This window comes from Lindgomyces ingoldianus, assembly GCF_010093535.1.
Source record: "Lindgomyces ingoldianus strain ATCC 200398 unplaced genomic scaffold BDR25scaffold_19, whole genome shotgun sequence".
In the NCBI taxonomy this organism is placed as follows: Eukaryota; Fungi; Ascomycota; class Dothideomycetes; order Pleosporales; family Lindgomycetaceae; genus Lindgomyces; species Lindgomyces ingoldianus.
In genome coordinates, this window is record NW_022985180.1 from 7748 (window position 1) to 24383 (window position 16636).

The window sequence follows — 16636 nt, forward strand, 5'->3', positions numbered from 1 at the left end:
CTATATTAGCTACAGCTACTAGCTAGGGGGGAAATCCTTACACATCTAGCTTAAGTATATGCTAAATAATTACCTGCTTCTTGTTATTATCTAGCTTTTATAAGTTAGCTATATAATTAGCTTAGAAAGGTTGTCTAGCGCGTTAGTTACTTATTATCTTTTAAAAGACCTTGTAGATAGCTGCAGCACGTTAGTTAAAAAGTGTTATGTCTTATTTAAAAGCTTAAAGTGTAAGCTACATCTAACATTCCTTTAACATGTTTAAGTAGTGTTGTTAGGAATGCATTAGTGTAGAAAGAGTAGTGTAGTAGGGTCTTAGCAAAAGTAAGCAACTTAGGTGTGTAAGCAACTCGCCTATAAAGTACGTTAGAAATTTAAAAATCTAAAAAAAATTTTATAGGGTGCTAAGAACATCCGTGCAAATATTATAGATCTGCTAATATTTGCTAATACGCGCTAATATTAATTAGTAACAATATTGATTAATCTAATTGGCACATATTAAAATTGAAAACCACGCTAGGTTGAAAGAAGCGTTTGCAAGCTGAGACACTGCTTTGGTTGTATTACACTCTAAAGATCCGAAACAAGGCGTAGGTCTAGGGTCAGAAAAGCTCGCCATTGATGTTGGAAGCATCGACATCGACTGGCTCTCTAGTATGAGTGACGTGGGGGTAGCATTGGCATTAGTGAGATCAATAGTAGCAGTCCCGGAGAGGTTACCAATATGAATATCAATGATCGCCTCCACTGAGGTTTCAGGAAGGGGAGCAGGCATGACTGTGCTTGAGCTTGTCCTAGCTGTGGATGGTGTTGTGATCGGAGGACTGGGTCTTATGCTTGGCATCATAGTCCAGCTGTTCAAGATTGCGGTCCAGGAACGTGTATTGCTCGTGTTATATCCCAACGCTGTGGTAGCTGTACTTTCGTGCATATTACTGCTCTGCAAAGTAGTCGCATATTCCATACTCTCGCAACTGGTATGTATATGCGCTTGGCTTAAGCCAAGACCGAAAAAGATGGGAGGCTTCATAAACGTTCGTAAACGCGCCCAATCGATGCCCTCAAAGTCGTCAGCGAAGCTCTCAAGTTGCTCATCGCCATCGCCATCGCCATCGCCATCGCCATCTCCAGCTGCATTGGCAGTGCTTGTAGCCACCGTCCCGGCGACGCGACGATTGCCTCCTCTACTTACGATTCCCAGAATTGCGACTCAAATATTTGTATAGACGACTCGGAGGCCCAGTTTGCAGCAGCCGGGGCATCACGGAACAATGATGGACGCTATGATGGATGAGATGAAACATTAGATGGGCACTTGCGTTTGGCGGCAGCGCTAGAAGTGGGAGCTCGCGAGCGTTTGGCCATGATAGGCGATTCTAAGTACTAAAAAAAGCGTCAATATAGGCGACAATGCCGGTGTTGAGAGCTGGTTGAAATGCGGCGGAGGTGACGCGTCTATTGAATGCAGCGAGTAAAAGTTGGATGCCTAATACAAGTTAGGATGACGCTTACTTGGCAAACGCCAAGCAGGTCACGATTTTCGCATCAGCTACTTACGACGCCTGTCCGAAACGGGTACAGACCTACCAACGTCGTATACACATTGCCTTTCCGGTTTGTGTCAACGCGAAACACACGATTCACTATGGGGGTGCGAACGGTGTTATGCGTTGCGGAGAAGCCATCGATTGCGAAAGCAATTGCAAACCACTTGGGAGATCAAGTGACTACGGTGAGGACAAATGCGCGCAATCCGCCAGTCGAGCTAATGGACGTGCAGCATAACATCCAAGGCACTACATATGTAAAGAACTACGAATTCAACTACACGTTTCCGCAATGGGGCCGTTGCAGTGTCACTGTGACCTCTGTGCTAGGCCACCTCCTCAGTCACGAGTTTGAGCCACGATACAAGAGCTGGACTTCATGCGACCCATCTGCGCTTTTTAACGCTCACATCGAGGTTTTCATTAATAGCAAAAATAAACCTATTGCGGACAACATCAAGCGACACGCTCGCCGGGCTGATGTGCTCTATATCTGGACCGACTGCGACCGCGAAGGTGAGCATATAGGCACCGAGATTAGATCGGTGGCAGCACAAAGCAACCAGGCTCTAGGGCGCGCTGGCGGCACAGTAAGAGCACATTTCTCTCACATCGAAAGAGCGCATATTATTCACGCTGCACATCATCCCGCCGATCTCAACGAAGCGCAAGCCAACGCAATAGCTTCTCGTATCGAGCTCGATCTTCGTGTGGGCGCAAGCTTCACCCGGCACCTCACTCTAAGTCTTCGTCCTGTACTCCAGCTAGGCAATCGCTTAGAAGCCTCCCAATTTATTAGCTACGGGAGCTGTCAGTTTCCTACGCTTGGCTTCATCGTCGAACGCTACTGGCGCGCTCAGAATTTTATCCCGGAACCATTCTGGAGCATCAAACTAATGCATCAAGAGGCTGGAATAAGGGTGAACTTTAGTTGGGCTCGTAAACACCTCTTCGATAGAATGACAGCCGTTATTCTTTATGAGCGGTGCCTTACTTCGCGGAATGCTCAGGTCCAAAAGGTCAAAACCACGCTAACGAGCAAGTGGAAACCCTTACCATTAACCACTCTAGAGCTTCAAAAGTGCGGTAGCAAGTTCTTCGGTATAGACAGTCAAAAGGTTCTACAGCTTGCAGAAAAGCTATATCAAAAAGGTTGGATTAGCTATCCTCGAACTGAGACAGATCAGTTTGATCAGGGTATGGACCTTCGCGGCCTCATCCAGAAGCAGGCGCAAGGCGGTCCCTGGGCTGATTATGCAACTGCGCTGGTCGAAGGAGGCTTTTCGTGGCCCCGTAACGGACGTAATAATGATAAAGCACACCCGCCTATCCACCCGGTCAATTTCGTCAATCCAACTATGCTCTCATATGAAGAGCAGCGTGTCTATGAGTTCGTCGTCCGGCGCTTTCTGGCATGCTGCAGCAAAGACGCCCAGGGGTCAAAGACGGACCTTAGCATTCTCTATGGACTAGAAACATTTAATACATCTGGCCTTATAATATTAGAGCGCAACTATCTCGATGTCTATATTTACGATCGGTGGAGCAACCAAGAACTTCCCCCGTTCATCGAAGGCGAGGTCTTCGAGCCGACCGAAGCTCTTCTTTGTGAAGGTAAGACGTCACCACCTGAATATCTAACCGAACCGGACCTACTCGCAATTATGAACGAAAATGGTATCGGCACTGATGCCACGATGGCCGACCATATTGTCACAATTACAGACCGACAATATGTCCAAGCCAGAGCTCAGCCAAGGCAGGCGTGGCATGGAAATGACGAAGAGTCCGAGGAGTTGCCAGCCCAAGCAAGAGCCGGAAATAGTCACAGAGGTAGAAATGCAGGAGCCCGTCGTCGTGGCGGCAGGAATAGCGGTGCTAGTGGCGGTGGCGCTATAACAGGTGTTCGGGAATTCATACCCACGACGCTAGGGGCCGCTTTGGTTGAAGGCCACGAGAATATGGGGTTCGAGACTAATTTAACGAAGCCTTTTTTACGCAAGGAGGTAAGATAACGTCCTTGATCAATCTCTATCACGGGCTGCTAATGACAGGCGCAGATGGAGCTAAAGATGAACGCCATATGCAATGGACAAACGACAAAGGCTCGGGTCGTGAACGAAACCATCGAGCAGTATCGAGGGGTCTATGCTCGCATGAAGCAACATCCGGACGCCCTTCGTACGGTGAGTACTGAGTCTAGGCGTACCTACTTCTCCGCTGATGTGATCGGAGGCTGTTCGGAAGTATGTTTTCGGTGAAGTGAACTGAGGATTGTCTACCTCACCATCGAACCCTATAGTTGCCGCGCATCAACTCAATCTAGGGGTTCCAAAATGGCGCAATTGTTATCATTGTGCATGATCCGGCAGCCGCTTTGATGAATGAAGGTGGAGGGGTTTTTCAGCGAGAACATGCGGCACAGTTGGATGCGTCGACAAGTATAAGAACGGGCAGGCCTTCCTCGGGAAAGGCTATCAATCGCTTGTGTCGTACTTTCACCATAATTATCACTACCTTGTCAAAGCTTTACATATGTCCACTACGCTCGACCATATCCCCCTTCTGGACTTCTTCCTCCCCGGCCTTGCGCCTGTGCTTTCCTCTGTCTGGCCGCTTCTTACTAGCGCACCGAGCATCGGCCGCCTGTTGTGTATCTGTGGTTTGCTCCTGTTGATTGTAAAATATGCCTCAGAATACTTGGGGCAGTTGCTAGAAACTTATTTTAGTCAGTAAACCCATCCTCAGAGAGCCTGTGTTATCGACGATCTGTAGCTTCAACAATTGAAGTGTCCTATTACAATGAAGCATACGATATGCTCATTTCCTGGGTGCGTTCTCAGCCATTTGCGCGATCGGCGCGCACTTCCCTCGCTACAGTCGATCTCAAATCATCTAAGCCTGGGAATGCCAACAAGAAGCCACTACACTACTCCCCTTGGAATGGTCGCTTTTACTTCTGGCATAGACACCGTCTATTCGTATTCAAACGCCACCGAAGTCACGGAGAGCTCGGCCATACTCGGGATGAAGTCTCTATATCATACTTTGGGCGGAATCCAAGTGTTCTGAGGGAGCTCCTAGATGAATGCCGCAAGCATTATTTGGGGATGGTTGAGAACAAAACCTGTGTCTTTGAGCACCAAAAAGACGAATGGAAACCATCGAAGTCTAGGAGTAAAAGAGATATATCCACTGTGGTGCTTAACAAAGAGTCAAAAAAGATGTTGGTAGATGACGCCTCGGAGTTTCTGAATTCTAGCCATAGAAGCGCCACTAGGGTGTGGCATGTAGGAAGGATGCATTGACGACTGTCGCTGAAAAGTTTTCAAGCTGCTCTGCGGGGTGATCTCATAGCCTCAGGTTTCTGTGGTAACAATAGATGCAAAAAGTGAGAACTCACATCGCGACCAGCAACCCCGCACTTGTGTCACAATAATTGCCAGGCGACCATTATATGAGTCGTAGTATTTAAGGTTTGGGATTGTGCAGGGTAGGTTCAATAAGAGGACGGCAGAGAGAGATCGTATGAGAGAGGACAACCGGGGTTGATTTTAAGAGAGACAAGTCGCTAACGCGATCCTATCCTACGGGGTGAGGCTATATACTAGAGGACACGCCAAGGTATAGAGTGATGTTGCGCACAATCCGGGCACGCTCTGTGACCGCCGATAGGGGCGAACGATTTTGTTGTTAGAAATTTGAGTTATTCGCGAGAGGATGCTTACCGCTTGTTTACTGCTGGCAAATGGGTTCTTGAGAAATTTTGCTGGACACAACCGCAACCCATGACGGGACAGTGAGAGTACTTTATTGCGAACTACAGGCTCGCATATGCGCACGAGGCCAAGTTCCCATCCAGAGGCGTGGATATAGCGATGGCGATTGATTGGATAATAACACATTTTGAAGGCTAGAAAAGAGACGGGTTCGGTAATTCGGCTGGTGGCATTCACTGGGCGACGTTCATGTTCCACGACACATGCGATCGGGCATACAACGCAACCGTCTGGGATTCTGTCACGGCACTGTACATAGCAATGTTTTGCTCAAATCCTGGGCCTTTGAAGGCTGGCATTGCTGAGAGTGTAGGAACATTAGTGTGACTAGTGCTTAATTAGCATAAAAGAATTCTGTGTTAGACTCGCTTATAACGTAATATACTATAGCCTTCTTCTTAACATCTTAAAATTTATACTAGTAGAGGTTAAAATAGTACTTTAAATTAATCTTAACAACATTTAGCCTTTTAATAATGCTTTAACTAAAGTTATAACACTAAATATCTAAGACGCTTTAATAATTAGCAAAGTCTTAGCCTTTATTATAGCTACTCTTTTAATGTGTTTAATATTTAGTAGGTTTCTCTGCGTTAGGGCTATTTTTCTCCGGTTTAGAATTCTAAGAGTTAGAATTCTTTTGCTATTTAGACTAATCTGTTGCATCTTATTCCTTGTGGCTAGAATAGTTCTATATATCTTTAAATCTAAAGCTGAACATCTACTCCCTTGGATTCAAGTTGAGGAAGGCAAGGTAAGCGGACTAAGTGTAGGAGGGTTGTGTTGCGCTATTGTCATGTATTAAATAATTTTATAGTATTAGTGCCTTAAATTCACCCGGAAGTGCAGTTGCTAATGTATCTGCAGCACTCTAGACTTGGCTGATCACACTAGATCCTATTGTCGCGACTTGACTGATGACGACAAGCTGTGCAGTATTAGTGCTTTTTATGGGATGGAACTAGGCTTGTTCATTGGATCTAGAGGTCTGTGTGAGTATCCATGGCTTTTAATTTGAATCACTAACGAAGGAATATTGTCGAATAACAAAATCTGTCACTACCGCACATCAATTCATAAAGTATTTTTAGTGGCTTAGTTATGTCACAGGTATAAAGCTGCATGTTCGCTTGTGGGTTGGACTCACGATTGGGCGCAACCTGACTTTAACTCTACCTGTGTTATTTATTATCATGGTACCGCAGGGAGATGACCTAAGTTTCAATGACTTGGAGCATCTTGAGCGATCCTGTTGGGACTGAGTTGTTTGGCTTCAGATAATTGATACACCTTGCCCATCCCAGCATGAAGGAGGCAGCGCTGTCAACCTTGGACAACGCCTTGTTTATGCGCAACAGCCAGGGTTCTAGCAGTCCTGCATCTGGGTGGTAGCGTCACAGCAGGCAAGGTCATGCGATATCTAGCTAAGGACCATGCCGTTTACATCCATTAGGAGCTCCGTTGCTGCACGGGACAAAACGCAGCTATGAGGCAAGCTTAGATGTTAGACTTAGGATTTAAGTCTATGTTAGATACAAGCCTAAGGTTATTAAATTAATGCCTCCCTGCAACAAAGGCACTCTGCCTATTGCTAGAGCGTTGACGATGCATAGTCGTAATAGGTCTAGGAAGTCGCGGCAGGAGGTAATTGTCACTTCTACTTAGAGCAAGCCCCTTTATGTGGTGGTGTTAGGTGGCCATTGCAGCAGCTAGGCAACTTCGCCCTGCTCTCCTAGATCCTATCAGCCTATGGCGACGCGAATCGTGGGTATTGGCACAGGCCATTCTAAACTAATGTTATGCAAAAGTACCTCTAGCTTAAGTGTAGCGCAGGCGTTGTAATGCCCTTTCTCTACAATAAGGCAATGCTTAACAAGAGTTACCACTTTAGGGTAGTAAAGTTACGCTGTGCTACAGCACTATAAGCAAGCCCCTAGGTTTAAGTCTAGAAGAAAGTCTTAGAGTAGCTAGAGCCTACAACAGTTAAAAAAGTTAAAGGATTCCTAGAACTGTCTAGATATGTTAAATAAATAATTAAAAACTACTTAAAAATTACTATACTCTTAACTAATGCTACTATAAAGAAACACGTAATTATCAAATTTATCTAAACTTTATAAATAAATAACGCCTTTAAAGCATTAAAGTAAGCTGTAACTATTAAACTAGTACTATAAATGTATAATCTAAGGCTAGATATAAAGATCTATATAAATGCGTTCTTAAAAGCAAGCAGCGCAGCCTTCTATTAGAAATAAGAAGATAAAAAATAGCATCTAGTAGTATACTATTTAGTAAAGTTTTTAGGATCTAAAGTAGACTACAGCATACTTAATAAAGAACTAAAAGTAATATTAAACACAGTACAAGTCTAGGCAACAGAGCTACACAGAATAGGAAAACGTTTTAATATTATAATAGACTATACAAATCTAGTTATATTTCTAATAATAAAGAAACTTTTGCTAATACACATATAATAAGTAATAGAGCTTACCTAGTTTAACTATAACGTACTTCATGGGCGAGTTGCTCACACACCTGAGTCGCTTACTTTTGCCAAGACCCTACTAAACTACCCTTCCTACACTAATGCATTCCCCACAACACCACTTAGACGCGCTAAAAGAACGTTAGATACAGCTTACACTCTAAGCTTTTAAATAAGACATAAAACTCTTAAAGAAATGTGCTATAGCTATGTATAGGGTCCTGTAAAAGATAACAAATAACTATAGCGCTAGACAACCTTTATAAGCTAATTCTATAGCTAAATTACAGAGGCTAGGCAATAAAAAGAAGCAGGTAATTATTAAGACTATACTTAAGCTATATGCGCAAGGAATTTCCCCTTAGATAGCATTTGTGGCTAATATAGCTAATTCTTTGCGCGCTAAGCGTAATCTAGGCTATGTTTGCATAAACTAGCCTAGTACGTTTGTGAAGCGTTATTTAGAGCTTAAAGTAAAGTTTTAAGCGCAAGTATAGTTAAGAGATATCTAGCTAATTATAAACCCTGTCTTGTTAAAGTTGTACGTGTTATTATTCTAGATGCTATACTTAGCTTTAATATTCTCCACAAGGCTAAACCTGCCCTAAATTACCCTAAGACTCTTGTAGAGGGCTCTCTTATAGTTGTACTTACGCTTAAATGTTACTTTAAGCTCTAAATAACGCTTCACAAACGTACTAGGCTAGTTTATGCGAACATAGCCTAGATTACGCTTAGCGCGCAAAGAATTAGCTATATTAGCTATAAATGCTATCTAAGGGGAAATTCCTTGCGCATATTGCTTAAGTATAGTCTTAACAATCACCTGCTCCTTTTTATTACCTAGCCTCTATAATTTAGCTGTAGAATTAGCTTGTAAAGGTTGTCTAGCGCTATAGTTATTTATTGTCTTTTACAGGACTTTGCACATAGCTATAGCACATTTCTTTAAGAGTTTTATGTCTTATTTAAAAGCTTAGAGCGCAAGCTGTATCTAACGTTCTTTTAGCGCGTCTAAGTGGTGTTGTGGGGAATGCATTAGTGTAGGAAGGGTGGTTTGGTGGGGTCTTAGCAAAAGTGAGCGACTCGGGTGTGTGAGCAACTCGCCCATGAAGTACGTTATTATTAAGCATATTTTTAAAGCATAAAACTAGTAAGCTAATGCGCTTAGCTAGAGACCTAACTATTTTAACAGATAAGAAAAAGAAACTAAAAAGTTTATCCTTTTTAAAAAAATAAAAAAAAGATTAGTATATAACAAACCTAGGCCTATTAAAGAATTCTGTACGCTTATAGTAACTATGTAAGAATAAAAGAACTTAATTTATAAATACTATAAATTTCTAATGTTTAGACACTTTAGAATTAGCACTCTTTAAAAGAAGCTAAAAGCTGCTATACTTTAACTAATACCTAAAATAAAGCAACTATGCATAGAGGTACTTAAGAAATGTAACACGCGTAATAAGAATAACCTCTAAAGGCATAAGATATATAAATACCTTTAACTAATTAAAGCTTTAAAGCAACTATAAATAATAGTTACTATAAACTTTATAACTAGCCTTTCTTTGTTAAAGAAACCTAGTATAGACTAAATGTATAATATAATAAGAGTAGCTTTTAATAAAACTACAAAGTTCCTATATATATAGCTATTAAAAAAGACTATAACAGCTAAGAATTTTATATATAAACTTAAATAAAATATAGTTTTAGTATATAAATATCTCTAGATGATTATCTTTAATAAGAATAAGCTATTTACTAGTAAGTTCTAAAAAGCAGCTATAAGACACCTTAGAATAACATATAAACTATCTATAGCATATTACCTACAGACAGACAGACAAACTAAATAAATAAATGCTAAAGTAGAAAAATACCTAAGATAATATGTATTCTATAGTTAGAATAACTAGGTACAATAGCTTTTAATAGCATAGCTTATAATTAATACAGTAGAATCTGCTATAATAAAAAAAACCCTATTTAAAGCTAATTTTAGTTACTACCTTTATTTTACACTTTATAGAAATTAGCTTATAAATCTACTAGAATTAATTAACTGTTTGTTAAATCTAAAGAACATATATTAAAAATTAGCAGTTAAAGCTAAATCTAGTTAGAAGATAATAAAATAATACATAAACTAAATATAAAAATATAGACTAGAAATTTATTTTAAAGACTATAGATACTTTAAAACTAAAAACCTTAAAATACTCTAACTTTCTAGGAAGCTAGTAGAAAAAAAGATAAAACTTTATAAAGTTTTTTAAACTTAATAAAACAACTATAAGCTAAAGCTTTTTTTACACATAAAAATACACTTATAGTTTTACATCTTAAAATTAGAAAAAGCATTTAAGGAAATCCTTTTATTAATATAAAAATAAAAATAAATAGAAATAAAATATAAAGTAAAATAAATTATTAATAACTAAAAAAAAAACATTTTTTTCTATAAAATAGATATAATAGCTTACTAGTAAAAACACTTAAAAGCTAGCTAAGAACCTATAGAATGCGCAGTAGTTAGTATAGAAGTACCTTTAGACTTGTCTAAATAAAACTAGCTAGGTAATAAGGCACTTATTTTAAAAGGAATAGCTATATTATTATTAGATAGTAGCAGCCTTTAGAGACAAGTGCTAGTAGAAAGAAGTTAAAAAAGTAATTAACTCTTTACTTTTACCTTAAAAGCTGCTATTTTATCTAAAAAAGAAAAGTTTTTAGTTAGATATCTTACATAATAAGTCTTTAGCAGGTCTAGTAACTTTTAGATATAATCTTATTTAAAATACTTTTTTTTTATTACTTTTACTTTCTTTTTTAATAAATGCACTAGCTTTTTTATAAGCTTCTACTTATAAACCTTTACTACCTTAGTAACATAAAGAAGCTTTTTTCTCTTTTTTTTTAAATAATTCTAGGCAGTGTTAGAAATAAAAGTGTTGCACTAATTTTTTTTTTTACACATTCTACGCACTTATTTAAAAATAAAGTTAATATGTAAAACAACTTTAATAACTAGTAAGTGTTATAGAGCCTTATTTTTATCTAGTAAAAAGGATTAAAATAATAAGCAGTGTAAAAATAATAAAATAAATGGAACTAGTAAGCTATTTAGTATAAAAAAAAGAGACATTAAAAACGCTTTCTAGTAAGTAGGCACTTACTTTATAAATAAACTTTTACTAACATAGTTATATAAGCAGAGCAGTAAGAACACTGCTAGAAAGAAAAGGCAGCTAGAAAGAAAAGGCAGCATGTTATAGTCTATAGTTAGACTAACATAACTCTACCTAAAGTGCTCTATAATCTAGCTAAGTTAGAGCAAAGCTTGTTTATAGACTAATTAGAAGACACAAAGGCAGCGCAGCTGCCTAGGATTATAAAAGAATGCACTGTCTAGTAAGAAGACTAGCTAAAGAATAGAAACAAGTTAAATAAGTTAGATAAGCTACGCTAGACAAACTTATTTAACTTAATTAATATGTTCTTAGCACTATTAGACATGTATATAGTTCTAACTTTAAATAACTTTTAGAAAGTGTGTTTAATGTTTAGTTTATTTTTTATATAGACTAAGTAGCATTCTAGCTTTCTAAAAAGCAATAATACTATTTATATATCTTATAACATATATACCTCTAATTCTATCTAACAGGACTGTCTAACCTAGCTACTATACTGCTGCCGCAGGGACAAACTATAATCTAGTCGCCCTCTCTTACTCTATTAGCCTATTAGCCCTTACGTAGGACTGTACACTCGGCCCCTAGCCTCTGTCCTACCTCCCTAGGAACAACATTAACCTAAGTGCTTTCTAAAGCAAGGATTGTAACAAAAAGTTAGTAAACTATTTATATACTTTAAAAAATTTATTTTTATAAGTATTAATTATACTTTAAGTTTTAAAGTATTACTTAAAGTTTATAACTACTAGAGTTTATTATATATAAGTAGTAGTAGTAATAAAGTGCATAACTTTATATTAAAGCTTATTATAACTTATTATAAGTTAAAAAAAACTAATCTAGCACTTTAAAACTTTTTTTTAAATATTACTAAAAGTAATTATAGCATTATAAGCTACTTTAAAGTATAGTAAAAACTTTATTTTTATAATATAAGTAATTTAGTTATATAGAAAGTTTTTAGCTTAGCACTTATACACTTTTTTAAAAAAAAGTAAAATAACCTCTATTAAGTAGCTATAAAAAGCGTAATAAGTAAAAAAGTATATAAATAGTAATAATTTTATTATTTATATAGTATTACTAAAAACAAAGTAAGTTATAGCTTTTATAGCTATTATTAACTAGTAGATAGTAGCTGCTAATAGTACACTTCTTTATATATATATTAAAGTGCTTTAACTAGTTTAGGCTAAGCTAATTAGTAGTCTAGCTATACTTAAAAACTATAGTAACTTAATTTTAAAGTTATTTTTTATACTAGTGTTGCGTTTGCTAAAAGGTTAACCTTCTAGCTAGCACAGCAGAAGGATATATATAGACAGATAGCTGTATACAACAACTAGTTTAAAAAGTAATTACTACTTTAAAAAATAATAAAAAGTAATTACTACTTTAAAAAATAATAAAAAGTAAAATAGCCTACTTTTTAGTATTAATACTTTAGATAGCTATTATTTACTTTTAATTACCTAGCTAGACTGCTTTTAGCTGTTCTTATTTCTCTAAACTTATAATAACTACTTTAGTAGATATTTAGCTTCTTATAAACTTTATTTTATTAAAGTTATATATGTTATTATTTTAGATACTATACTTAGCTTTAATATTTTTTATAAAGTTAAAGTAGCTTTAAATTACTATAAAAATTTTATAAAAAGCTTTTTTATAGTTATAGTTATACTTAAACTTTACTTTAAGCTTTAAGTAGTGCTTAATAAATATATTAAGCTAACGTACTTTACAGGCGAGTTGCTTACACACCTAAGTTGCTTACTTTTGCCAAGACCCCACTCTAACAAACTCTATTATAGCCTATAACTGTAAGGACGGAGCTCTGTACCACTACGCTAATACAACTAAAAAGGTGCGAATAATTAACCAACAGTTAATTATTGCGTACAGAATAGTATATATACCCGTTGCACGTAAGCACCATCTCAGCCTTTGTCACGGTCAACTTGGACATGCCTCGGACTCTCCCCGGAGAGCCCTCGGCCCAGCCTTGGGCACATGACGTCCTGTCACGTGCCCTAGCACATATATATATATCTTCTTACAAACCCCTAAGTCTCCTTAAGGATTTGTCTATTAATACTATCCTATACCCCCTTCTGCGCTTCACGCTTCCTGCTTTACAGTGCTCTTATAATTTAAATCCTTTATACTCTCCTATAAAAACGCAGTTAGTTTAAAGAACAAAAGGCTACTTCTACTACTGCTTCTTAAGCTCTACCTTAATTAAAGAGCTATAACAACAATAGCTAACAGTAGTCGCACACGCAAAAGCAGGGCCACAGCCACTACCCCTTCCAAGGCCGTCCCAGAGACGCCTTATAACAACCCTAGTACTTAACTCCTTAAGCACCTCACATTCTAGCGCCTTAACTAAATTCCACTAGATTAGCAAGTATAAGAGGTAGAAAATAAAGAACACTAAGTCTTTAAGTTAAAAAATAAGCAAGACCCTAGAAACTATTAGAGACATAGTTAAACTAAACCTAAAAACTCTTTAGGTTACACTAGATAAAGATTAAACAACCCTTTTATTACACTAAGCCCCCTAGGTTTTAGAACTTTAGGGACTGCTAGTTAGCTCCCTATAGGCCACTTACAGCAACTGTTAGCAACAGGGGCAAACGCAATACGCTGCAGTACCCTTCTAGGGCAGGCCTAAACTAGCTCTACTGCTGTCCTAGTGCAACTCTTAACTAATAAAGCGTTTATATAATTACTTCTTATAAAAGCCTTTTAGCTTAAGGCTAAAAGAGCTTTAGAAGCTAAAATTAGTTAAGCTTATAAATAAGCTTAGATTACTTTTACAACCCTTAGCCTATCTCTTAGAACTACTCTAGATTAACTCTAATCCTAAGCTAGCCTAGATAAGACCCTAAGTTAGCTATCTAAAATTAAGGCCCCTTTAAAGCTTAGCTTCTTAAAGAAGTCTCTAACCCTACAGCAGGTAGACACCTAAGTAAGAGATATAAACAGTATCTAGAAATATGTAGACCTTCTAGATAACTCTGCTACTTAAACCTAATAAATTATTAACTAGATCTAGTTTAAAGTCTATAAGAACTTAATTAGTTACACTATTAATAAAGGCACTATTAAAACCTAGGCTTAGCTTTAAACTAAAGTACACAAGCTTACCTAGGATTCTCTTCTAACACAGTACAAGAACTACTATTACTTTTAGAATACAGAGTAGAAAGTAGGCAATACATTTAACACTTTTATTACCTAGCTATTTTAGTAAGAGGGTCTTTTAAAAAACACTTTTTTCTAAACCTCTAATAAAAAGAAACTTTATAAAATTAAAATTACCTTTATATAAAGCTGCCTCTTAGAATCTATCTAAAAAGAAATGCAGCACAATAGCTTACTTAAGTCTGTAAACACTTAGCTAGAGTTTAAGCGCGCTGTACGCAACGCTAAAACTGTTGCTTACTCTAAGCAAGCTCTAATAACGCCCTAGGCTAGCTCTAGAGACGCTTTAACTTAGAAAAAAAAGCAGTCCTGCTTTACCTTAAACTCTTAACAGTAGTAGAAAGATAAAAGACAAGACTAGAAGCCTACAGGCTAATTAATAAGCAACTAATAGTCCTTAGTACAAAGAACTAATACTGCTGTAACAACGCCTTAAGAGACCTTTAGTAAACATAAGCCCTACTAGAAGAACTAATTTAACTAGAAAGATAATAATAGCATAAAAAAAGAGAAGCCTTAGTTGCAAATCTTACACGCTTATAACTAGAGCCTAAATTAAATAGTAAGCAGCTTTATATTATAGTTTAGGTGCAGCTTAAACTCTCTAACAGTAGAACAACTATCCTCTGCAGCCTTTATAACATAGGTGCTAAATTAAACCTAATAAACGCTAGCGTTATTTAGAAATATAGCCTCTTATGTAAGCACTACTATAAGAAGCCTAACACAAGCTTTATTAACAATTACTAATTATAGTTAGAATTGCTATATAATCTTTCTCTTGTCTACATAGACAACAGGGGTACTAATAAAGAAGTTAGCCTTTAAAGATTTTAGTTAGCTAATTTCTTAAGTTATAACCTAATCTTAAAGTATTCTTAGCTATAAGAAGCTAACCTTAAAATCTGTTTTAAAGACAGTACATTTAAGTAGTAAAAAAATAATAACAGTAGAATCTAGTTAGTATTTGCTAAAAAGCTCCTAAAGGACTTTAGTCCTAAAGAGACTGCATATGTGCTACACCCTACCTCTTATACTATTTAACTAATAAGCAATAATGTTAGGAAGGAAGCCCTCTTAGAGGAACTGCTTTAGGGACACCCTAAACCTGCTCCGCAAGCCCCTAGGCCTAGTGGCAACATAGTGCAGGATGCAGAGTACTTTTATTGTTAAGGGCTGCTCTAGTTAAAGAAGTACATGCTTAAGATTTAAAAGCATCTTTAAAAGTGTGTTAAGATATTTCTAAAGCTTTTATAGCTTTCTAAAGCTATAGCCTATTATGTAGTAGCTAGTATCTATAATTAAGGCTACTGCTAGGCCACACTGCCTACAGGCGTTGCCCAGGTACTTCCCAACAACAGCAATGGGTATCTAGGCACTAATAATGCTGACAACGCTCTAGACCCTAAGGAACTTGCGCATGTTCTCTCTAAGTTCCACTCTTAGTGGTACGCTTTTAGCAAACATTGTACAAACATCCTTAGGCTAAACAGTAAGCATAATTATGCTATAGAGATTAAGAAGGGAAAGAAGATTCTAAACCTTCTAATCTATAACCTCTCCTGCCACAAACTAGATATCCTGCGGGAATACCTTAATGCGGCCTAGGAGAAGGGTTAGATACACCTAAGCAGGTTGCTAGCAGGTGCTCCTATTCTCTTTGTCCTAAAACTAGATAGGACACTGTAACTTTATGTTAACTATTAAAGTCTTAATAAAATTATAATTAAGAACTAATATTCTATCTTACTTATAAGTAAAATGTTAGATTGCCTATTAAAAGCTAAAGTCTTTATAAAGCTTAACCTTTGCAACGCCTACTATAGGCTTTGCATTAAGGAAGAGAATAAGTAGAAGACTACTTTTAAGACATAGTATAGGCATTTTAAGTACCTTATTATGCCCTTTAGCCTAGCTAATGCCCTAGCCACCTTTTAGTCCTATATCTATAGGGCTTTAGGAGGCTTGTTAGATAGGATATGTGTTATTTATCTAAACAACATCTTTATTTACTCTAAAGATAAAAAGGACTACAAGTAATATATCTTTAAAGTTTTTAATTAACTAGTAGAATAAGGACTATACTGTAAAGCATTTAAATGTTTTTTTAAAATAAAGGCTGTTAAGTTCTTAGGCTTTATAGTTACGCTAGAAGGTGTAGTAATAGACTTATTACGCGTCTAGACAATTAAGGAATAGCCTAAGCTAGAGAGCTTTAAAGACATCTAGGTATTTCTAGGCTTTATAAACTTTTATTAAAGATTTATCTATAATTACTTAAAGATTACACGCCTACTAGTTAACTATATAATAGCTGCTTAAGCCCTAAGTCTGCCCTGTAGGGGCTCTAACTTAAAAAAGAAGAAGAAAGCAAAGTAGAATTATAAGAGTCCTATAAAGTAG

At 37.1% G+C, this 16636-nt stretch overlaps 4 protein-coding genes across 4 annotated transcripts; 2 read left to right on the top strand and 2 right to left on the bottom strand.

Moving 5' to 3' along the window:
* Positions 1–487: 487 nt before the first annotated feature.
* BDR25DRAFT_370311 (uncharacterized protein) lies at positions 488–1460 on the bottom strand (the record flags this gene model as incomplete). The annotated part of the gene is made up of 2 exons (XM_033697136.1): positions 1196–1460; positions 488–1134 (listed from the first exon to the last, which is right to left on the bottom strand). The coding sequence occupies exons 1-2, from the start codon at positions 1305–1307 to the stop codon at positions 488–490; spliced, it is 759 nt and encodes a 252-aa protein (XP_033546552.1). The 5' UTR covers positions 1308–1460.
* A 188-nt stretch (positions 1461–1648) lies between these two features.
* Positions 1649–4094, top strand: BDR25DRAFT_288068 (DNA topoisomerase III; the record flags this gene model as incomplete). The annotated part of the gene is made up of 4 exons (XM_033688368.1): positions 1649–1735; positions 1784–3556; positions 3611–3736; positions 3786–4094. 4 exons carry the CDS (start codon positions 1649–1651, stop codon positions 3819–3821), a joined length of 2022 nt encoding a protein of 673 aa, XP_033546553.1. The 3' UTR covers positions 3822–4094.
* Positions 4095–4570: 476 nt separating this feature from the next.
* Positions 4571–4807, top strand: BDR25DRAFT_160156 (uncharacterized protein; the record flags this gene model as incomplete). The annotated part of the gene is made up of 1 exon (XM_033684028.1): positions 4571–4807. A coding segment is annotated over one exon (237 nt), but the record flags the coding sequence as incomplete, so codon positions are not given.
* A 1243-nt stretch (positions 4808–6050) lies between these two features.
* Positions 6051–7114, bottom strand: BDR25DRAFT_355972 (uncharacterized protein; the record flags this gene model as incomplete). The annotated part of the gene is made up of 9 exons (XM_033695552.1): positions 6051–6092; positions 6167–6181; positions 6240–6290; positions 6357–6388; positions 6438–6471; positions 6559–6710; positions 6762–6793; positions 6902–6953; positions 7048–7114. The coding sequence occupies 9 exons, from the start codon at positions 7112–7114 to the stop codon at positions 6051–6053; spliced, it is 477 nt and encodes a 158-aa protein (XP_033546555.1).
* Positions 7115–16636: the final 9522 nt, after the last annotated feature.